The 25,541-nt window shown below is 34.9% G+C and overlaps 1 protein-coding gene across 1 annotated transcript in view; it reads left to right on the forward strand.

Annotated features, from left to right (window-relative positions):
• Positions 1-25,541, forward strand: part of HMCN1 (hemicentin 1) — a 465,916-nt gene that overhangs the window by 113,685 nt on the left and 326,690 nt on the right. The window contains exons 3-4 of the mRNA XM_047077306.1: positions 4,985-5,143; positions 6,880-7,002. Coding sequence (XP_046933262.1) covers positions 4,985-5,143; positions 6,880-7,002 — 282 coding nt within the window. The remainder of the gene's footprint in view (positions 1-4,984; positions 5,144-6,879; positions 7,003-25,541) is intronic.

A 25,541-nucleotide genomic window follows, 5' to 3' on the forward strand; every position in this document is an offset into this window, starting at 1 on the left:
ACCAAGTATCATTCTAAAGCAGTGCTGTCCAACAAAAATAGGATGTGAGCCACATGTGTAATTTTAAAAACAGTTTAAATTAATTTTTATAATCTATTTATTTAACTCAGTATATCCAATTTTTTCATCGATATGAAAAATTAGTATTTTAAATTTAAATTTTAATTAATTAGAATAAAATATTTGATTCCTCAGCCTCACGAGCCATTATTTCAGATGCTCAATAGCTCCCAAGGCTTGTTAGTGGTCATTGTACTGGACAGCACATATCTAAAGTATTCCTTTACTGCATAATTTTAGTGATTATTTATGATTTAAAATGATTAGAAAATCAAACTCAGATCCCTATCAGATAGGGAGTTTTTAATATAAATTATATCAAATTTTCCTTTGGAAAAAAACACTTATTTTTCCTTTTAAAAACCTACATCCATAATGAGATAGATAAATAGTTTCACTGAGATATAAATTATCATTTAACAATTATTTTTAATTTTCAGTTATCCACTAATCTAGTAAAGACAGAAAGATAATAATTTTAAGATATTGTACTATTTTGGTAAGAGAAGAGTTTTATTCTTGAGAACAATTTCTAATCGGTATGGAATCAATATGATTATAATATAATCTATGTCTGCAAACGTGAAATTCAGGGCAGCATAATTATTTTTATTGTAAAGAATACACTGATTTCCACAGCAGGAAAACCACTAAGCTACACAGATCACTCCTAAGGGATATTAAGTACATCTAGTATGGGTTTCTGATATACGTAGGTCAAAATGTTTCTGCTAGACTTGACATTCCTCAAATTTCTGGCTGCTTGGAGACTTTATATTAGTTTGTCCATAAAAGTCAAAGTCTTTGTTTTGAGAGTGTGATATAAAAGAGTCAAGAAATAAAAGGAATGCCTTTCATTTGCAATTATATTTGTGAAATTCTCTGTGGAGTTATAGTTGTGTGAACTCATCACACTCTTTCCTTTGGGTATTAACCAATATTAAACTTACTATATATGAAGTTCAGTGTTTCACAGAGGGGCTTTTTTTTTTTCAGGAGAATAAGGTGTTCCAATAACAGAAAATGTTGTTGACCATATAGGTTTTATTAAGATGTGGTTTTAAACTCCTCTATTCAAATTTATAGGGTAAAAAACAATAATTAAAGGCTTAGAGGTTCCACCTCAACACATGTGTTTTTTTAGGGCTACATTCAAGTTTTAGTATGAATCTCATACTAGAGAGATCTCAATGAGATGAATTCATTTAGAGTAACTTCCAAGGATTCTAATGATCTCTAGAGTCTACTCCTGGGTAAATGTTGTAGGATGAACTAAGGCATCCCTGGGTCCTCTTAGAGTAAATTTGAATACAAGTCAAGTGGCTCAAAGATTGTCCTTTACTGACTGGACAAGATTTATCATTTCTGTCATTCCTAGTATGCATCCCTGGAGATTTCTTAGCTGTTCTGACTTTTGGTTCATAGAGGATTTCTTCTAATCTCTTGATATTAGGTGATATTAATTAGCAAGAGATAATCTTTCCTTAGAATTATACTACCACGGAGCTAGTGTATTGTGTACTTGGCCATTCAACAAATGTTTGTGGAATGGGTAATTTTTATATTGTGATTCACACTCAGGTGCATGATGTCAAGCACAGTTGAGGAATGTTTTTGTTTAAGTTTTGAAAATTCAATATGAATCTAGTTTTTTGAGCAGTCCATCCAGCAGTTATGGATTTGCAAAGTTGGCTTCGAGTAAAAATTATTCCTATGCAATATATTAAAGTTATTAATGTCCCCAGAAGCTATTCCACACTTTCCTAGCAACAAATGCTCATTTAAGGACATTTATTGCAGATGATAATCTTCCCGCCTCTTATGCAGAGGAAAATATGCTATATCATTGAAATGTAAAGCATATCAAAGTACATCTGGAGAGTGAAGAAGTGTATTTGAGGAGTGTTAATAGTGGAGATGGAACAACAGAAAGATGAATGAAAGCACTGACGGCATTACAGTGTGAAGCGAGAGGCATATTTAAAGAACAGGAAGTAGTCCTAGCTTAAAGGAAGCGATTTATGAAGAGGGGCAGGAGGAGAGATAGGAAACCAGAAAGAGAATTTGATCCAACACAAGTAGTGAAGGATTTTTTTTTTAACGTTCATTTATTTTTGAGAGACAGAGAGAGAGAGCACTAGTGGCGGGGAGCAGAGAGCGAGGGAGACACAGAATCCGAAGCAGGCTCCAGGCTCTGAGTTGTCAGCACAGAGCCTGACATGGAGCTGCAACCCACGAACTGTGAGATCATGACCTGAGCTGAAGTCAGACACTCAACCGAGTGAGCCATCCAGGCACCCCAAGTAGTGAAGGATTTTAAGTTGGAACATGATAAAGATAGCTCTTTACTGCAGGCAAAATAAAGTTTGGTGGCAGGCAGAGCAGAAGATTAGATTGGAGGCTATACGAGTAACAAAATCAATGATAAGAAGAGTGAATTGTAGGAAGTAAAGAGGAAGGGAGGGGACGAATTCATGATGGAAGTAGAAGGAAAATGGTTTGACTACTGATTAAGTGAAGGAAGAGGGAGGAGGAGTCCAGATGACTCAGGTTTGAACCTGAATATGGAGGCAGGTGGTTTGATTAACAAAAATAGGGAAGACATAATTAGGGAAAATACAATGAGTTCTACTTTAGACACACGGAAATGTGAAGACCCATAGAACATCTAGGAGTAGATGTTTAATAAGTGGTTGAAGATGTAAAGTTGGAATCTGGGAGATAAGTACAGTCTGAAGATACAAGTGTACAAGTTTTTAAGAACAGTATTATCTGCTAAACTAAATGCCATGAAAATGCACATAAGTGATAATGCACAGCTGATAAGTCCTGCAAAAATAGAAAGGACTATTAACTGAGTAAAATTTCTGGGAGTCTATAGCCGACTTCTTCTCAGAAGTTAAGATCAGGTTATCACAGCTTTCAACCCCCTACCATTATGACATACTTGATGAGTGTTTTAATTTTAGAATCATTTTATAATAGTTGGGGCTCTGTTCCAACTCATTTAATATAATGGTACTCACAGTCTGTAAGTTTTGAGTGGGATTCTAAGCAAGAAAAGATTCTCTGGTTTGTCCAAGCTGCAGTGTAAATAGTTCGAAGCCTGGCTCTTTTGACCCTGATTAGAACTATGGTTCTCAGGATATTGTATCACAGTCTAAGACTGTTTGGAGCCTGGGAAAAGCCCCAATAAGAGAATCAAGTAGAATCTCCAGAGTTTAAAGAAAAAACCATATCACTTTCATCAAGTAATTAATTTCTTTTTAAGAAAGAACTCTTACTTACTGTATTCTGGTGGACTGTAGAACCATAAGGCACCCCCCTATAACCCTAAATTGTCTTGTTTTTTATTTATCCTTTCTAGACTACGAGTTCCTTAAGGACAAGATACTTTACCTCATTATTCATCTTTCTATGTTTAAATCCTAGTGGGGTGTTAAGCAGTTTATTGGTTGCTCAAAACATATTGGTTGAAAGTCCATTCCCTTGGCCCTGTAGTTATTGACATCTATGCTAAGGAAGTAATCAGACATTTTATATATATACATAAAATAAAATAGATTTGTATTTCCAAATTTATAGTATAGGAAAATTTGGAAGAGCATTAATTTTCAACAGTAGAGAAATTATGGGATGTAGACATAATGGAATATTATGCAATCATTTAAGCCTGTGATATTTTTTAAACTTTTTTTAATGTTTATTTTGGGAGAGAGAGACAGATCGTGGGCGGGTGAGGGGCAGAATGAGCGGGAGACACAGAATCTGAAGCAAACTCCAGGCTCCGAGCTCTCAGCACAGAGCCTGATGCAGGGCTCGATCTCACAAACTGCGAGATCATGAGCTGAGCCAAAGTTAGATGCTTAACCAACTGAGCCACCCAGGTGCCCCCAAAACCTGTGATTTTGAAGAACATTGATAACATGGAACATAAGGATAATAATCATAAATGTAAAATATATAAAACTGTAAATACAGCATACTTAGTTTTATCTATAAACCCCTATAATTTTGAATGAAATAAATGTGACAAGAATTCTTCTTAGGATGAGGACTATTTTTGTTTAGGAAAATATATGGAGCCTATGCAAGTAGAAAATAAAACAGAGATCATGTGTTCGTAGGAAAAATGAAGCAGAGTGAAAAGGGTGACAAAGGGTGTATTTAATATAAGGTGGACATGGATGGTTACTCTGAAAGGTAACATTTGAGCAAAAACTCAAATGGGAGTTCTATATATGGTGTATATATATATGGTATATATGGTTATATATATGGTATATGGGAGATATACCAGTATGTTTGTTTGCTGGTGGGAATGATCCAGTAAAGGAGGAATTTTTGGCAGTGGAGTAGAGAGAAGGGACAGCCAGAGAGGGGGCACACAGGAGCTATGTCTTTGATTAGGCACACGTGAGTAGTTAGCCTTAGCTATGTCTAGATGATTCCTTCACCGTGAAGGCAAGGCAGGTGGCTGCTATTACAGGTAGGTTCATAGACACCATGGTGGGAGTTCATGAAAGTTCTCTTCTGATTGCTAATCTTTTCCCAGTACAGTAGAAACAAGGTCATCAAATGAGGGATAAGAAAAGAGGCATGTCGTGAAATAGTCATGTAAGGGAATGAGAAAGTGAGTCAACATTTAATTAGATAAAAAGTATATGACAATTTCTATTATTTTGTGTATTTTGGGTGAGTTTTTAATTTATCCATAAATACAGGTTTTTTTTCTATCTCTACATAACTCTGTATCTTTTCCATCTCCTGGCAACTAAAGTAATTAATACAGTGGCAAACTGATAGAAAATAAGTGTGAAGAGAACTTGTTCAGTTCTGGAGCTTCTAGAGCAACTTATCGTAACTAGAATATTTTCTTTTTTGTTGTTAAATAATTGCACTTTTTTTCTCTGCTCCTCAACAGGGTGGTGGTGATTGTCCAGAAATGAGTATTGGAGCTATAAAAATTGCCTTGGAAATTTCTCTTCCGGGGTCTTTCATCTATGTTTTCACTGATGCACGGTCCAAGGATTATCGGCTCACTCATGAGGTGCTACAGCTTATCCAACAGAAACAGTCACAAGTGAGTAGGAATCAGCCCCCCAAATTTTCAATCTGAATACAGCTGGAAGGAATTCAGGCATACCTTGGAGATATTGTGGGTTCAGTTCTGACTACCACAATAAAGCAGATATCACAATAAAGTCAAATGAATTTTTTAGCTTCCCAGTGTACATAAAAGTTTTGTTTACATTGTAGTCTACTCTCTTAAGTGTGAAATATTATCATGTCTAGAAAAACAATATATATACTTTAATTTAAAAATGCTTCATTACCAGACAGTGCTAACCATCATCTGAGCAAGTCATACTCACTGATCACAAATCACCATAGCAAACATACTAATAATGAAAAAGTTTGAAATACTGTGAGAATTACCAGAATGTGACACAGAGACATGAAGCGAGCAAATGCCATTGGAAAAGTCGTGCTGATAGATTTGCTCAATGCAGGGTTGCCACAAACCTCCAATTTGTAAAAAACAAATAAACAAACAAAAAAAAACACAGTATCTGTGAAGCACAATAAAGCAAAGTGCAATAAAACAAGGTATATACCTGTATGGCACATGAGAGGTTGCCTCTCCTCTTTGTCTATACTTTGTGTGGCAAAAATCAATAATTACAACTATTGATCTGTATATATGTTCTCCAATATACATGTGCCATTTAATTTAAACATAAGTGGATATGTAGTATTTGTGCATATTAATACCTTGTTTTTTAATATAGAGAGGAAATGATGGGGGATTAATGAAAGTTCTTTCTTTTCTTTTTTTTTAGTGTTTTTATTTACTTTTGAAAGACAGAGAGAGAGAGAGAGAGCCAGTAGGGGAGGGGCAGAGAGAGAGGGAGACACAGAATCCCAAGCAGGCTCCAGGCTCTGAGCCGTCAGCACAGAGCCTGACACAGGGCTCGAACCCACAGACTGTGAGGTCATGACCTGAGTGGAAGTTGGACACTCAACCAATTGAGCCACCCAGGCATCCCGAAAGTTCTTCTTTCTATTTTATCCCTAGAATTGACAAGAGCATAGACCTACAAAGAAGGCCTGTGTCTCAAATATCACCTCCTATGTGGAATCTTGTCTGAGTCAGACTTACTCATTGTATCAGTTAGCTATTCCTGTGTAACAAACTGTTCTACTCTCAGTGGCTTAAAACATATTTGCAGGGCTCCATTGGTCTAGGCAAGGCTTGCTCACTTGTGTGTCTGGGGATAGTTTGGGTTTAACTTATCTAGGCTGATCTTTGGGTTGACTTGGCTCTGTCTCACGGGTTTCTCACTCTTTTTTTTTTTTTTGAGACCAGTACGCTTGTTTAGGCATGTTCTTTTCATGGCCAAGGCAGAAGCACCAGAGACCAAGGGGAAATATACAAGGCCTCTTGCATGTAGGCTCAGAACTGATAGAATGTCCCTTTTGCCTTGGGCTGCTGCCCAAAGCAAATCACATGTCCACGCTTTGATTTGGAGATGACAAATTAAGCTCCACCTCTTAAGTAAGAGGGACTTCAAACACTTTTTCAAAATGCATATAGAGTGGAATATATATATTATATATTATATATTAATTATACACGTATGGTATTATAGACATATGTATGTATATGTATATGTATATTATATATGTAAGATGTATATATAATATATATGTATTCCAGTTTAATAGTAATATGTTAACACATAATAGGTAGTCAATAAATACATATTGATTTATGAAAACCCTTTAAACTGTCTTCTTTTTTTAAAAAAATTATAGGTTGTATTTGTGCTCACTGGAGACTGTGATGACAGGGGCCATATTGGATATAAAGTCTATGAAGAAATTGCCTCTACAAGTTCTGGTCAAGTGTTCCATCTGGACAAAAAACAAGTTAATGAGGTCAGTTTAATCAAGTGGGTCTGCTTTATTATTAACTACATTACTATAATTAGTTAGGCTGACCTAATTGTGACAGATATGATTTCAAAAACAGTTTGCAAAGAGATTTTTGTTCCCCGCCCTAGTCCACAGGTCAATAAAAGTATTAAACCAATGTGGAGAAGCATAGATTTGTATAGTATTAGTTTATACATTGTATTCTATACTGATGTATTATTTAGATTTAAGCATAAATGTATTTAAAATTTATTCAACAGGAATTGAAAAGTTTTGTAGATCTTGTTTAGTAAAGTCAATTTGTATTTCTGATGCACAGCTTTTGAATAATTGGTAAAATAAGGTGTGATGGTTTACTGAAGTCGAATATGAAAAAGTTATTGAGCAAAATTCAAATGATGTTAATCTCTAAGATTAAAAGTAAAAAAAACTATAAGTAACTTATGTAGTTAACTAAAATTTTTTATGGTAATAAAATCTATAACTTACATACTAAGAAAATCTTGGTATTTTCTAAAAAAGCGCTTGAGATACGTCTGTCACAATTCTTTCTCCTTTCTGTTACCTTGTTGTGGCCTCACTATGGTAAGAATTAATTAATTAATTAATTAATTAATTTATCTATCTATCTTCCATTTAAGTTTCTAGGAGCATGCCAGTGCTAAGATAAAGTTTTATGTAGGCACAATTCACATCTGATTGATGTGGTTACTGTTATCCAAACAAGTTCTATTAATTTCATAACAGATTCCTTTGAGTCTTGAATGAAATGGTTCAGTAATTCTTCTTATACCTAAAGAATTCTTATTACATCATGGTGGAAATAATAGGACATTGCAAATTTCTAGAATAATATCTAGCAAAAATATTTTTATCAGCATATGATATACAAACTTGGAAGGTTATTTTAGTAAAAAGTCTTTTGTTGGAAGAAACAGCCTTAAGAAGGTTATGGCTTGAGTCCATATTGTGTCCATGATGGAGATTCTGAAATGCCTGGGCAGGGTCTGACAACTACAGGGGAATCCTTTAGCAGTTATTTGTATGAACATTTGCATGAGAATTTGGGAACCTAGGAAGAAAAGAATTGGGGAAGAGTACAAGACTTTCACAGGACCTGGGTTTCTTTAATTTTTTTTTAATGTTTATTTATTTTTGAGAAAGAGACACACACAGAGTGTGAGTGGGGAAGGGTCAGAGAGAGAGGGACACACAGAATCCGAAGCAGGCTCCAGGCTCCGAGCAGTCAGCACAGAGCCCACCTGACCCAGGGCTCCAACTCACAAACTGTGAGATCCTGACCTGAACTGAAGTCGGCCACTTAACCAACTGAGCCACCCACGCGCCCCCAGGACCTGGATTTCTTGTCCCATCCCATCGGCTATGTTTGACCTTAATGAAGGAAAGCCCTCTTGTAGTTGTTTTTAATCTGGAATTGTATAACATTCTGGGGTACAGTCAATATCATCAGCACAAAGTAGAGGGTATAAGTAAGGAGAGTACTGCTTTCTCTTGCATCAGTGAGGACACCACCTGCTTTGGGTGTTGTGAAGTTCCAGATTAAAAGGGACAGTGGTCTTCTGCAGAAAAATGGGGCAGAAGATGCCATTCCCAGTGGACATGGTGGTTCTGGCAGAAAGTACTAGAGAAGAGAATAGGTGAGAAGAGACATGGCTGGCACCTCGGGCATTTGAAAGAACAGTTGTTCAAACCTGTTAGTAGTCAGGCACAACTTGGAGCTTCCCAAAACAAATTGGATGAACTTTTAGGGAGAACCATAGGACTTTATTAGGAGTTGGGTCCCAGAGCTAGAAAATAGCATGGTGATTCTCATAAATGTAACTCCCATTTATATCCACATACCGAGGGAAAATGGACTAACACAAAATTGAAAATATTATTGTTGTCTTAAATGGAAAAAATAAGCCCTACAAAGATACACACTTTAGTTATTAAATAAATGGTGTGATGCATAATTTTTGTAGTCCTAATAATTTTTAACAATTATGACAATTACCAAGTAATTTACAAGAATAACAATTTATAAAAACTTGATATAAATTGCCAAAAATTATAGATACAGATATATAACAGAAATTTAACCTGCTGATATTTTGACCTTGAAATTTAGCTTAGGCAGAATAGGACTAAAGAGAAGCATTGCTAAAATTGTCCATTTTTATAAATTGAAGTTTGAAGCAAACAGGGTGAGCCTTAATTTAGCTGTCCATCATGGGAATCCCAACCCCCTCACCATCTGGTTCAAGAAAGATCATCTCATCTACTTGGGGCCACTTGAGACTCAAGAGGAATTTAACTGGAGTCATCTTGAAAAAATTCTCTTCTAGGTATTACCCTGTATGGATGTGAATCCCAGACCTGATGCAGGCATCTTCATATAATTCTGAGAATTAAACAAATGTAAGGGAGAGTAAAAAGCTAAGAAAATCCAAAGCCTGTGGGTTAAGTCAACACTCAATCCCATCATACTGCTAAGCCTCCAGAGTTAAGGAAATGACCCTTTTGCTTAAGCCAATTGGAAGCAAGTATTCAGTTACCTAAAGATAAATGTATCCCAAATGAAAAGAATTCTATATTCCTTCATGACATGGTCTCTTTAAACTCCACTAAACAGGGAGAATTTGTAAATTTGTAATTTGTAAAACAGGGAGAATAGACTTCTCCATTTTCGGAAGTTATTATAAGATTAAATAAGATAATGCATGTAAAATGTTTCAAACAAGTTCTGGTACAGGGTAAGTGCCCAATAAATGTTAACTAGTATTTTTATAATCCTCACAATGTTATTTTGCTTTCAAAGTGGAGAAATTGTGCCCCTATGTTTTTTAGAAACCAGATGGCTAGCTGTTGCTAGGAAATACATTTACTCAAATGGGAAAAGGCTGGAGAGATGTTGGTTTTTTTTTTTATTTCCTGTGTGAGGAAAGATACTGTGAAGGGGTTACTGGAAACTGTATACACCAATGCTTTCCTTAAAGAAAGCCACCAAGGTAGAAGATTTTGTTAACAAAAAGCAGAGTGACAGAGTTAAAATTGGATTTGCAGAATTTTTAGCATATAATTTAGCCATTTTTCTTTTCTCATTGCTCCAAATTCTCCTATTGTATAAACATAAACAATTCTGGGAAAAATTGATGATATAGTGATAGCTGCACATTTAACATATGTGAGAACTGCAGGAGGGCCACACGTGTGCTTGGTCCTTACATTTTATTCAAAAGCGATTTTCATCTCTTATTTCTAATGAAAATTGTGAAATATTATGCTTTATCCCCTCTAGTTCATCAATTTCCTAACCTAGTGGGATATTTTTTGTATCAACTTTCTCTTGAGATAACTTGAAGTTTCCTCTTTCTTCCTCTTTTTTTTAAATAATTATTAAGTAGAGTATCTTTCATCTTTATTTAACATAAAAGAAACCAAAGTGAAGAAATTATTTGCCAAGCATCAGTCTATAAATCATTGTACGGTATTACATTTTGGAAACACAAGTTAAGACACATCTCAAGGATGTACTTAATTCACCTTTGAAGTTGAAAAAGGAACTAAACAGTTTTACTCGTCCATTTCTTTGTAAACTGGGTTATTATCAATGGATCTAATTAATGCTTCCTTAGGTATAAGAAACGTCCAAGTTTGAAATCTCAAAGTTACCCACAGATGTTATATGCTTGCATCAAAGAAGCTAATGCAAAAGATCCATTGTTAATTGGATGATTTACTTGTTCTGAATTTCCCCATTCTTTTTCCCTACCTCTCCCAGTTCACGTCTCCAAACACTCTCCTCCTGTCTCTCCCTATCCTCCTACAAAAAACCTTCCACCTGGACATCCTGGCCCTATGGATTGGTGTAACTCCCTACTTGAAAGTAATGCTGGCTGTATTATATCAGAAGGGAGTTTTATTAAATAAAGGAATCATTGTCAACTAATTTATATTTTTTGAAGGACATAAATGATGATATTTGGAAGTCTCTCAGTAAATCTTAACGACTATCTTATCATGTAACATGCAGGTCTTTGGTATAAGATGTATTAATTCCAGCGGTCCTTCCAGCACTTAGTGCTTTCTTTGGGAGAGGCTCCTGTGCCGCTCTGTTTAGAACGGGCAGACTCTTTTCCTCATTCTCTATTAGACATGAAAGGCTCCCATGATTCTTTCCTTTTCTCAGGCTAAGAAAATAATAATAGTATCAATTTAGATGATCGAGTGCTTGATATGGCCATTCAATAAGAGTTTAATTTTATTTCATTTAATCTTTACCATATAAGGAAGACAGCATGATCATAAACCTCAATGCATAAATGAGGGAACTGAAGCATAGGGAAGCAGAGCATCTTGCTCAAGGGTAAATTGAACTTAGGGTACATACTTAGTCTTTCTCCTCAGATGATATCCTTGACCACCATAAGTCCCTGCCTGTGATTTCCACTTTTGTTTTTTTTATCGGAGGATGCATTTCTTTAAGTAAAATTAGCACACAATGTTATATTAGTTTCAGGTGTATAATATAGTGGTTGGAAAATTCTATGCATTATTCATTGCTCACCACGGTAAGTGTGGTCATCTATAACCATACAGCATTATTACCATATTATTGGCTATATTCCCTATGTTGTACTTTTAATCTCTGTGACTTACTTATTTTATAACTGGAAGCTTTTGCTTCTTAAGTCCCTTTATCTGTTTCACTTACTCCCCTACCCACCTCCCATTTGGCAACTACCAGTTTGCTGTCTGTGTTTAAGTCTGTTTTTGCCTGTTTGTTCATTGGTTTTGCTTTTTAGATTTTACATATAAGCGAATGCCTTCTTTCACTTAACATACCCGCAAGGTCCATCTATGTTGTTGCAAATGACAAGACATCATTCCTTTTTTATGGCTCAGTAGTATTCCAGTGTGTGTGTGCATGCACATGCGTGCAAATGTGTGTATATGTGTGTCAAATCTTCTTTATCTATTCATCTATTGATGGACACTTGGGTTGTTTCCTTATCTTGGCTATTGTAAATAATGCTTCAATAAACATAGGGGTTTATTTGAGTTAGTGTTTTCATTTTCTTTGGGTCCAGTAGTGGGATTACTGGACTATATGGTGTTTCTATTTTTAACTTTTTGAGGAACACCCATATTGTTTTCCACAGTGCCTACACCAATTTACATTCCTACCAACAGTGCATGATGGTTCTTTTTTCTCCTTGCCAACCCTTGTTATTTCTTGTCTTTTGGGTACTAGCCATTCTGACTGCTATGGAGTGGTAACTCATTGTGGTTTTGATTTGCATTTCCCTAATGATTTGTGATGTTGAGACTTTTTCATGTACCTGTTGGCCATCTATATGTCTTCTTTGGAAAAATTTCCAAATGAAGCTGTATAAACGTTCATGTACAAGTGTTTGCATGGACATATGCTTTCATTTCTTTTGTATAAATACCAAAGTGGAGAACGACTGAATCAGATGATAGTATGTGAAATGACAGTCTTACGCCTAATCTATGAAAAATCCTAACATCCTGGCAACAAAAAAGCTTCATAGATGAGATATTACTGGATACATTTCTCTTGCTAGTTTTATACTTATTTTCATTGGTTCATGCTGATATTAGAAAGACTTAACTTTGCTGGAGTGTGAATTCAGCAAAACCCCTTCCTGCCACTTTGGCCAAAGATCCCTTGTGACTACAATTCAGACCAAGAGCTTTCTGCATAAAGCTTAATGATGAGACTCTGAAACCCAGAGTTTTGAACAATTAATACTCTGGAGTGAGGTATCTGCCATTTTATTTTCCCTTATTCTGAGTTTCACTCCACACGTTATTTCAGAAACATAACCTTACTGCTGACCTTGAAAATAAGTAGAAACGGGTGTTTCCTCTGAAATTTGAAAATGTATCAGAGACAATTATAACATTCTAGAAAACTACAGGAAATGTTAGAAAACAATGCATAAATGTTTCCACTTATTCATTCTTTGACTTCACCTAATTAAATGTTGAAAATGAAGTGGAGAACTCAGAGCTCATACTTTAAAATAATATGAAGTCTTTACATCCAAAAGTACACCAAAAAGGAATATTTATCCTAGTTCCAGTAGAATACTTTCTTTTTCTATTATGCTAAGATTGACATGTTATCCTCATGCATGTGTGTGGGGAACCTCTCATACTCCTGTCACATTGTTACCTTATCCGTCCAAGGCACCTAGGAGTCATTAATTAATTAAATTACTGATATGGCTATACGAAGTCATGTGTACTTTTTGTTTCTATTTGCTTAGAAAAAATAAAACATAACATACTTAGTTTATTATTTAAAAATTATTTATTACAGACCTCTGAGCATGTGAACGGTATTTAAAAATGACATTGATATTGTGCATAGGACATAATATTCTTTGCAAGTGGAGAAAAGAAAAAGATGACTTTTCTCAGTAGAATCTTACTTATGCAGAAAATACCAAGAGTCAAGTGGAGCCCTCCTGTCATGTGGAGCAGTGGGGAATGGGAAGTGGGGAATGCATTGTTTAAAAGGATGAGCCTGTAAAAAATGAGAATGTCTGTCTTCCATTTTATGGTTTCATGTATTGGCTCTGGGAACTGGTTGAAGCACTAGGTACAAACTATGGCAGTGTATTCTATGAAGGCAGTGGAGTCATATCTATAAAACAAAACTCGTGAAATTTAGAAAACAGAATGGAGAGAGAAGCTTATATGAATGTCTGAAAGAATATTTCTGAAAAGAAAAGAAAGATGTGTTAAGGGCAGATGGTAGTGATTAGGTTACATGCATTCAACAGAACCATAACAATAGAAAAAGAAACAAACTGTTTTCTTAGTTGACTCTATTTTTTTAATATGAAATTTATTGTCAGATTGGTCTCCGTACAACACCCAGTGCTCATCCCAACAGGTGCCCTCCCCAATGCCCATCACCCACTTTCCCTTCCCTCCCACCCCCATCAACCCTCAGTTTATTCTCCGTTTTTAAGAGTCCCTTATGGTTTGCCTCCTTCCCTCTCTGTAACTTTTTTTTCCCCCTTCACCTCCCCCATGGTCTTCTGTTAAGTTTCTCAGGATCCACATAAGAGTAAAAACACATGGTATCTATCTTTCTCTCTATGATTTATTTCACTTAGCATAACACTCTCCAGTTCTATCCACATTGCTACAAAAGGCCATATTTCATTCTTTCTTATTGCCAAGTAGTATTCCATTGTATATATAAACCACAACTTCTTTATCCATTCATCAGTTGTTGACTCTATTTTGATTAGAAGCTGAAATAAAATGTTGATTTCGACTGTGAGATGTGAGCTTTAACGGAGCCAATCACTTGCATAGCTAACTCTGGGTTTGCAAGAGTCTTAACTATCAAAACATTATGGTGTCAATCTCAAAGTCATTGAAAATTTTATTCAGTCCAAACTGGCTTGAAAGAAATGATCTATTCTACCCATTTTGAGGGCTTGGGATTTATTTTTATTGGAGTTATGGTGGAGATTAAAGATTTGAATTGAAAGGAAAATGTCCCAAGTGTTTGATATTCAAAACTGAAACAACTTAATCATCACTGAAGTCACTGACTATAGTCTCTTGAAGAGTTCACCTGTTGGGATCCACAAAGGAACACAAGGGAATGAAATACATCTGTAGTGTTAAAAGCAAATAAAATTCCATTGGGTCATTTTCACAGAGCCTCAACAATTTGGATATTTCCTTTTATATTTTATCAATTTAAATTTTAAAGGTTTCTTTTGAAACTTTTTGTGTAGAGAGGCATGTGTCTATGGTGAAAGGTATGTCTTTCTCTCTTTGTACACACACACACACACACACATGCACGCGCATGCACACACACATGCACGCGCATGCACACACACATGCACACACACACACATACATACACACACCAGAGTACATATTATCTTATGGGAATTTAGAAAGAATAAGAGAACTAATACAGTTAAGAGGTTATATACCTGTTGTTTCAAAACAATATTGTATTTGTATGTTTGTATTTGTAAAGATTTTAAATCATTAAGAAAGCAATTATGTTTAAGTCATCTAAACCAGGGATTACTAAAGACATATGTAACAAGAATTCTTTGTTATATATGTAAAAATCAAGTGAGGTCTTTTGTTGAAAGCATTTTGAAAGGGACCTAATTTTGAATCTTGGGGAAAAGGGGAAAAATAAAAAGGTCTGACTACTACATCTTTTCTCCAGATTAAGAGGTACCTACTGCCAGTATTTTCCTTTAATTATGATAATTAAATAATCTGGCTCAAGGTAATTGGTTGTTGTTAATTTCTAGACATAGAAGAGCTTATAGTTTTTTAATTTTCTTTTCTCAGTTGACTATCCAGGAGTCCTACTATTATGTTACTGTTCTCCTGAGAGAAAAAGTTATAACTTTTGTACTAAACACAGTAGATCAATATTATTTTACCATTGCAAGAAAAGTCTTGGTTAATACCTTTGACAAAGTAATTATATCAATTAAAAGTAGCTTACTACGTTTGGAGAACACATATAAATTTGTTTTTTGAAAAGCAGCTTAAGGGTTTTCACATACAAAGAATGAAGAAAAGACTGTATTTTAAATACTTCTGTATACTACAAATCCATAGGCAACTTTGAAAACAGTAGGCATATCTAATAAAGTGGTAAGCAGTTCCCTGAAGGTATTAGGTTGTAAATGCTAAATACATCTCATGATTTATCCTTATTTGTACTTTGCTCAGCATAAATAAAAACATTCATCAGGGACAATCTAATTTTTATTTTATATTCTGTAGTAGCAAAGAGGAAATGGAAGAGTTAAGAGTCAAAGTAAGGCAAGTTTTATTTAAGAAATTTATGGCCTACGGTAAATAAATGGAAATAGGAGTCCATGCTTCATATATTTTCCAGGTTTCCTTATGCATTCCTAGAATGAACCAACTGTAATAGGTTATAAATGTAAAGTCTTTTGAGAGATGGTATGAGCTACTTTTGAGACCTCCCTTGTAACATTTTGGTTATGATTTGGCTTTGTGACAAAAATTATAAATGGTTTTTCTCTTCTTGCTAAAGGCCCTGAGGTTAGGGGGAAGTATGTTAAGGTCATTTACCATATAATTTAAGCAGCTTGGTGTGAGTGAATGAGTAAATAAAATGGAAAAAAAAAACCTTTCAAAATAGGTGCTAATAATTTATTTACTTTAAAAGTATCATCATTGGGTTATTTTATCAACTTTTAAATTATGAACTTAGAAAAAAGATACATGGTATGGTTAAACCATTTAAAATTTTAAAATTAGTTTCTGTGATTAAGAAGAGAGTTTCCAGGAATTAGTGAAACTGTTTATGAAAATGTGGCCATTGTTCATTCAAATAATATTTATGAAATTAATAAATTAACTCAATATGATAAATAAAGTTTAAATAATAAAAAGCAAGTAAAATTATTATTGAAAATGATGTTAAAATTATATGTCTGGTAAGATATTTATTTACATATATATGCATATTTCTAGAATAAAATGGAAAAGCCATACCAAAAATGTTGATGGCAATCACTGGATAGTATAACTATAGGTAATTTTAATATTTTTTTCTTTAATGTGCCTTATTTTTAAAATAATGAATATATTATGTTTTTAAATAAAGGAAAAGAGTGAAGGCATTGTCACTTAAAAAAAACAAAATTTCATTTGTTTCTCAAATTCCATATATGAGTGAAATCATATGGTATTTATCTTTTTTTGACTGACTTATTTTAGCATAATCTTATCAGTATCTTAGCATAATCCTGTCTAGCTCCATCCATGTCATCGCAAATGGCAAGATTTCATTCATTTTTTTTGGCTGAGTAATATTCCATTGTGTATATGTGTGTGTGTGTGTGTGTGTGTGTGTGTGTGTGTGTGTGTGTGTATGTGTGATCTAAACACAGTAGATCAATATTATTTTATCATTGCAAGAAATGATAAACACATAGATCACACATATACATACACACACACACACACACACACACCACATCCTCTTTATCCTTTCCTGAATCGATGGCCACTTGGGCAGTTTCTGTGATTTGGCTGTTGTAGCATATGCTGTTATAAACAAATGAGCAAAAGTGAAAAAAGAGAGAGGCAAACCAAGACACAGATGCTTAACTATGGAGAACAAACGGATGGTTACCAGAGGGGACATAGGTGGGCAGATGGGTTAAATGGATGATGGGGTTTAAAGAGGGCACTTGGGATGTGCACTGGGTGTTGTGTGGAAATGCTGAATCACTGAATTGTACACCTAAAAGTAATGTTACACTGTATGTTAACTCACTGGAAGTTAAATAAAAACTTAAAAAAAAAAGAAAATTTCAAATATACTCCACATACTTCCAGAACAGATTTATAAGCAAAGCTCTGTGTTGTGTGTTCTGGGGACGCTAGGATGAATCACACATAGGTCTGGTGTCTGAAGATGTCAGATTCTGGAATCTAGGAGGAGAGAGATCAAGTCTTTCTTAGGCAAAAGCGAAGTGAAGAGCCAAACTCCTCTTTCTAAATTTTGCTTCTTCCTCAAGAGTAGACCTTTTCTTCTTTATCTTCTTGAGTGACATTTATTTCCTTTTTTCCCCTCATATTTATTTATTCTGTAGTCTTTAACTTTCACTATCTCCACCCAGTTAGAATTGTTCTCTTTGTGTCATCCAATGACTGTTGCCTCCATCCTCATTCTTTGTAAAATGTGACACTGTTGAGCATTTTGAACTTTTTTCAAACTCTTTGTTTCGCCCCAAGGACCCATGATATGATGTTGTTCCCAACAGATCTCCATTCCTTTTCTGCATACGTTGCTGGTACTTCTTCCTCCTCTTATTCTAAATGTTTGTGTTTCTCAACCTTGGCCAGCCTCTTTATCTTTATATCATAATTCGGTCTTTTCTTCCTTTCTCTGCATGGCTTCTTTTCTCAGTTCACTAAGACCTCTACTTCATTGTTTCTTCTTCCTGATAGCATTATTTAAAATAACACTCCTCATTTTGTGTTATACTTCCCATTACCTTCATTTATGATAACATTACTGTTTACCTACTATTATGTTACCTATCAGTTGTTTATGCCTAAAACAGTGTTTGACACATAGTATGTGCTCCATTAATAGTTATTATATAAATGTTTGAATGAATGAATCTCACTAATTTTCTTTTACTCTGTGCAGATAATGTCCAAACCTCCAATCCTGACTGCCTCCTCAACTTTCGTCCTGTATTCCAGCTCTCTTTGGTCCTCTTAACCTTACCACATGGCCCATTCTAAGTTAGAATCTCCCCATTAGACATGTTCATCATTAGAGTTACCCTTTGCTCTTGATGTTACCACTTTTCTTACAGTCACCTCAGCATAAGTGACCTGAGTCAGTCATCCTTGATACCTTCTCTTTTTCTGCTGTTTACATTCAGTTGGCTATTAAAATATTTTCCATTCTATTTCCATACTAGCCTTCTCAGTCAAACCATCCTTTCCTCACCTAATGTCTCATTTATCTTTGGCCATATGACATTTTCACTTATTTCTCTACCATTCTCTCATTTATTTATATCTTCATTTGTTGCTTTACCCATTTGTGCATTCAACAAAAATTATTGAGGCCTACTTACTATGTATTAGGCTTTAAGAATTCAATATTGATCAAAAAATAGATATAATACATGTTTTCATGATGCAGAAGGGTTATAGAGGGAGCAACTGAGTAAGGACTGGAGGACTTGGAGATTATGGTAAGAAAATGAGATGTCTAGACCAGCCCTCATTGAGGACAAGTTCCATAGTGTGGCCATGGAAGTTTGTGACTGAAATGAAACAATAATCAGGGTTACAGGAGGTGAGTAGGTCAGAGTATTCAGGGTTTGGCAAACTGGTTCGGTTGTCTGTGTGAATGTGGAAAGCACTGAGGTGACAGCGAGACATGGGATGGAGAGAAAGACAGTGGGCTAAGTGTCATAGTCTTCAGTAAATGAGGAACAGCAGCAACATAACAATAAAGATGGATGACACAAGTCTCAGTGGAGCAGGATTTTCCTCAGGGTGGGGCAAGTAGGAGTGAGGAAAGAGAAGGCTGTTCCAGGTCCCATCTCTAAGATATATGGGGTTAGAAGAATGGGCAGCCTTCATTAAAGAGAGCTGTTGGAGAAGAGACTAGTTCAGATGAGAGACTTTTTTTTTGAGGATAGGAATTTGAATTTTTCATGAAGACTGGGAATAAGAGGGTCCAACAATGGAATGGAGTTTTTAGAAATCACAGCGAAGAACTTTGGGTTAGAAAGACAGTAAAGAATTAGGTTAATGGAGAGAAAACACAGAACAGAATCTGGAAGAAAGTATAAAAAAGGGGCTGATAGTTTTGGGTACTTTCATCCTGGAGGATCATCCTAGAGTTTAATGTAGATGTGAGTCACGGTGAGTTCAGTTTTAATGTACTTTTCTTAGTTCCCCTGGTTCATAGTGTTTTCTCCTCTGAGACTTTGGATTGGCTGTTCCTTCTTCCCAGAAAATTTTCCAGGCTGTGCACCAATAACCAACCACCAACCCTCGTCTTCACTTATCTGGCTAATTTCCTCTCATCCTTCAAAATCATGTTGGATCTGATTTCCCTCAAGACCCTCTCTGAATTCTCAAATCTGTGCCTCTCCTTTGTTCTTCTCTCATCTTATAATCATGTTGTATTGTGGTAACAGTGGATCTACCACAATAAGCTGTAAACTTCACCTGAGCAAGAACTGCTTTTGTTTTTATGTCTCTGCTGCCTATCAGAGTGCCAAGCATATAGTAAATTCGTAGATACTTAATATCTGTTTACTGAATACATGAAAATTGAAAAGTAGAACAAAGTTGAGATTTGGACTAGGAGAAATCCACACTGATTTCCACATTCACATAAAATCTCAGGTCTGCTATTTGTTAATTAATGTAATCATAGAAAATTGAGGAAGAAAGGAATTGTCTTGCTAATAGTTTTACTGTGCATAGGGAGGCCCTATATCAGAATTTATTGATGTCCCATGTAAGCTGGGATGCTGATTCTAAATCAGAGCATGACCGAGATTCAGGTACCCTGACTCAGGGTTGAGGGTTCCTTCTATTATTTCTTTCTGCCAAGAGCATGGAACTTTCTTTAATGGAATCTTGGAAGTGTGGGGAGGGAAAAAGATTTTTTTCTTCTACCCTTATAAGACTCGGCTTGCAACAGGCAGATTAATAAGAGAAAAACAAGCAGAAAAATTTTAACTTGTATACCTTATGTATACATGAGGGATACCCAGGGAAAAATTAGTAACTTTACAAGATGGTTTAAAACTCAGGCTTAAATGCCACCTTTACTTTAAGAAAAAGAAAGAAAGAGGTAGGGGAGGCCAGTTTTGGAAAGGTGACCAGGAAAAGCAAGGTTACCCAGGGTAAAGTTCGTTATGCAGATTTAAGTGGAGCCTTCTACATTAAAAAGAGTCTCGATGGGGGGTGGGAGGGAGGGGAGGGTGGGTGATGGGTATTGAGGAGGGCACCATTTGGGATGAGCACTGGGTGTTGTATGGAAACCAATTTGACAATAAATTTCATATATTGAAAAAAAATAAAAAAAATAAAATTTTGGATGGAAAAAGTAAAAAAAAAAAAAGAGTCTCTTGTAACTTGGAGACATCCTCTTCTTGGAACAGGGAAGGGAGATACCCTCACAAATGTAAATTTCCTTTGTAAATGTAAATTTCCCTTATTAAAAAAGGTAACTTCCACTCTGTTTTCAGAGCCTCTCTTGTGTCTGCTGTTTCACAAAATAATCAGGGCAAAATAATCCTTATGGCAAAGGGGCATATTTGAATTAGCCTGTTCATTGCCTGACATTGTCTTCTTTTTACATATATAGATTTAGTTGTTCATGTTGTTTTTGCCACAGAATATCCTTTTCCTCTGTTTTGGTATTCTTTATTTTCCTAAAGACTAGTTTTTAAAAAGTAAATATGCAGATATATCATAAAACTATTAGAAACCTGTTAAACAGATTTACTTTATATGTAGTTAATTGATATGTAACAAGGATGGACTTTTTGTAGTAATATCTACATTAACATAGCCTGTTGGAGTGGAGGAAGTCAGTGGATCAATTAGGAATATCTAATACTTTACACTTTTATGAAATAATGCTGTCTTACAGAATATATTTAAGTAAGCAAATCATGAATAGGACCAATTTGATTTGCTAATAAATTTAATTCACTTTCATATTTTTCTTAGGAACAAGTAACTTCCTTTGAATTTCAATTATTTTGTAGTAATATAAATGTCACATGAATAGGTATCCTAACCCTGGCTTCCTGGATTTTTGACTTTTTGTTTTTGTTTGTTTTACAGTGTTCTCCATTTTTATTAGAAATGGAGAATAGGACATAATGCTCCATAAATGAATTTAGACAAATGTCATTTGTGAATTCAACCTACAGTATCAAACAGAATGAAGTTTATTTGCAGATGAGGTTTCCAAAGTAAACACAGTAGGAATAGCCAGTTTTTATAAAATAAAAACCAATTTGTACTTTTCCCCAAAATTACCCTGAATATTTTTTCAGCTTCAAAAATATTTGGATAAGTCCCTTAGTATTTTTTCATTTCACTCACTCCTTATACTTCCTCTTTTAGCTGGGGTCTGGAAGTTAAATTCAGAATTTCACAAGAGAACTGTTCTTTTAGAAATTTCTAGCCTAAACAGATGTAGAAAAGTCTAGGATCCTAATGGAAAACCATTTATTACATATTTAAAGGTTTGTTAGACTCCATGACTTTTTTGGGGGAAGTTTAAACTTATTTTTGTTTTAGAAGATTAGTTTTTAACTGTTATTTTAAGGGTCACATAAATTTACTTGGCTAGCTGTATTGACCATAGAAGACTTTCCAAATATATGTTGATTTATGTAACTGTGGAATGAAGGAAGCAAAGTTTACTCCCATCTGGAGAGAGACCCTCTGAGCCTAGCTTCATTGAATAAACTCTAATAACATTTACAGTTTATCATTCCCTACCTAAAAGAACAATAAGCAAACGAATGTATTGTCCTTGTGCCAATATCAAAGAAAGGAATCAGTTGTGTTTTGGTTATAATGTTATTTTTTGATTATGCAGCTAAGTAGTTTTAAACGGTGCCTCATGGAGCTTGTTTGGGGGTAGGTCTTGGGGACTCTGAGGTGGACTCCCCTCCTACTGCTTCCTGTTGTCTATGTTTATTTCTGCCTAAGATTTGATTTGACGAATGTGTCCAGTTAAAAAAAAGAAATTTGAAGAGCATTGATATGGGTTGTTTTCTTTTTCTGGTCTTATTGAGATATAATTGACCTCTAATGTATTAGTTTATGGTATATGATGTAATTGATGTCTATATTGTAAAATGATCACCACAATAAGTTTATTTAACATCTATCACTTCATGTAGTCACACATCTTTTCGTGTGATGAGAACTTTCCAGATCTCCTTTCTTAAAAACTTTAAATGTATAATATAGTATTATTAACTACAATCAACATGCTGTACATTATATCCCTAGTACTTATTTAACGATGTAGGCTGTTGATTGCCACAAAAAAAATGACATTGTTTGGTATTTATTTATGTAAAACCACCAGTCAGGAAGTCACTACTTTTCCGCTTCAGAAATTAGAGCATAAAGAATGATAACAATAACATTTAGTTTTGGGGATTGAAATATTAACTAAGTTTATTTTATGAAAGTTTTTTTTCTGATGCCAACACTAGCATCAGCTTGAGTCTTCAGCCATAAGAAATAATTATTTATAATGTCAACTCTTCAAAGGTTATCAGGAGAAAATCTGTGCCCATATTTGGCAAAAGTCAGGGCTAAAAAAGTATGTGCTATTTTTAACTTGTGAGAGAGCATTTACAAAGATGGCAAAAGGTTGTGTCCTCCTTCTGCTTAGCTGCCGCTTGAATCCTTGGGCCCACCTGAATTAATCTTTCCTTCCTTGAAACTCTTCTTGCTTCTCTGATCTCTATTATAGGTGTTGCCTGTGAGTTCTTGGGGGCAGGGGTTTTATCTTAAACACTTTTAGCATCTTATCCTACTGTGATGTTCAGTTACTGTTCTTTTTGAATGAACAGTATGTGTATGAATGAATCACAGTGTGTGTATATGTGTATATATATATTTTTATATATACATACATATATATGTGTGTGTATACACATGCATACATTTATGTACATATATATGCATATATTCACAACTTTACCCCATATGAACACAAAAAAGCATACTTATGACATATTTATCTTTGTATTCTTATGATACTAATTGTATTTTTATACATATTATATATTCACATAATAACTTTATAACCAGTATTGCTGATGTGGAGTTTGCATGAAGTACATTTTGATGAATTTTGATGAATTTATACACCTGTGTAACCACCTCCATAATCATGATATAGAACATTTCCATGCCCCTTGGACTTTCCCTCATGCCTTATTCCAGTCAATTCTTTTCCTTGCCGTTTAGCCTGTCAACTTTCTGTCGCTTGATCAGTTTATTTTTTCCAAAATTTCACATAAATGGAAACTTTTGTGTCTAGCTTTTTTCACTCAACTTGATATTTTTGAAATTATCCAAATTGTTATGTGTGTCATTCTTTTTTGTTTAGTACGTTTGATTTTATGGATATACCACCATTTATTTAACCATTTCCCAGTTGTCAAACAGTTGAATGTTTTCCAGGGTTTGTTTTCTTTGGTTAGAGTTGTGTTGAACATTGCAATATGGTTCTTTGTGCAAACATATGTTTTTGTTTCTCTTGGATGAATGATTAAGAGTAACCAGGTCATATGCAAGTACATATTTTAGTTTATAAAAAAACTACCAGGCTGTTTTCCAAATGATTGTACCATTTGATATTTACACTAGTGATGAATGAGTGCCTGCTGATCCCCATTGTTGCTAATAGTTGGTAATATGAATCTCTTTAATTTTAGCCATTTTAATATTTGTTACTTTTTAAATTTTTTTTGAATATTTATTTATTTTTGAGAGAGAGAGAGAGAGAGAGAGAGCGCGCGCGCATGAGTGGGGGAGGGGCAGAGAGAGGGAGACACAGAATCCGAAGCAGGCTCCAGGCTCCGAGCTGTCAGCACAGAGCCCGTCGCGGAGCTCGAACTCATGAACTGTGAAATCATGACCTGAGCCGAAGTCGGACACTCAACCGACTGAGCCACCCAGGCGCCCCTTAATGGTTGTTATTTTTAAAAATTTATTTTTTTAGAGAGACAGAGAGAGAGTCTAAGCAGGGAAGAGGGGCAGGGAGAGAGAGAGAATCTTGAGCAGGCTCCAAGCTCAGCACAGAGGCTGACGTGGGCCTTGATCCCCCGACCCTCACATTATGACCTGAGCCAAAATCAAGAGTTGGATGCTCAACTGACTGAGCCACCTAAGTGCCCCATTAAAAAAAATCTTTTTAAAATTTATTTATTTTAGAGAGAGAGAGCAGGGGAGAGGGCAGAGGGAGAGTTAATAGTTGTTTATTTTTATCTCATTGTGGTTTTAATTTACATTCCTCTTGTAACTAATGATGTTGAACATGTTTTTTCATGAGATTATTAGCCATTTGTATATGTTCTTTTGTGAAGTGTCTGTTCATACTTGTTGCCTATAATTTATCAGGCTGCCTTCGTTATTGATTTTCTAAAATTTTGTTAAGGATGTTTTCTACCTCATAAGGGATATTATTCTTGTAATGTTTTTGCTGACTTTGAAATTAGAGTTTTGAAAAATGACTTAAATGCTTCCACTCCTATTTTTTTTTTTGTTTTTAAAGATTTTATTTTTAAGCAATTGCTACACCCAGTGTGAGGCTTGAACTTACAACCCTGAGATCAAGAGTTTCACACTCCATTGACTGAGCCACCCAGGTTTCCCTCCACTGCTGTTTTCTAAGAGAGTTTGTATAAGATTGATATATAGTTTTTTCATTACTGCCCATTTCATCTTAGTTACTAAATTTATTGACAAAGTTTTTTGTAATATTTCCATATTATCCTTTTAATGTCTGGAGAATCAGTAGGGATGCTACTTCTTTTATTTTTGATATTGGTTATGTTTGTCTTCTTTTTTGTCTGATCAGTCTGGCCAAAAGGCTATCAAATTTTAAAATTTATTTTAAGGAAACAGCTTTGAGTTTTATTGATATCTTTCTTTTTTGTCTGTTTTATTGTTTTCTGTTCTTTCTTACTTTGTGTTTAGCTTACTATTCAATTTTCTGAAGGTAGGAGTGTAGATTATTATTTTGTTCTGGGACTTGTTTTTTGGTATAAGTATTTAATGCTATAAATTTTCCTGTAAGCATTGCTTTAGCTGCACTACAGGAGTTAGAATCTATTGTGTTTATTTTTATTCAGTTTAAAATATTTTCTAATTTTTTTGTGCTTTCTTTTTTGATCCATGAGTTAATTAATTTATTTTTAAAGTTTATTTATTTATTT

This window comes from Lynx rufus, unplaced genomic scaffold (assembly GCF_022079265.1).
Source record: "Lynx rufus isolate CCGP_SWC_20201006 ecotype Redwood Valley unplaced genomic scaffold, mLynRuf1.p SCAF_15, whole genome shotgun sequence".
NCBI classification, from domain to species: Eukaryota; Metazoa; Chordata; class Mammalia; order Carnivora; family Felidae; genus Lynx; species Lynx rufus.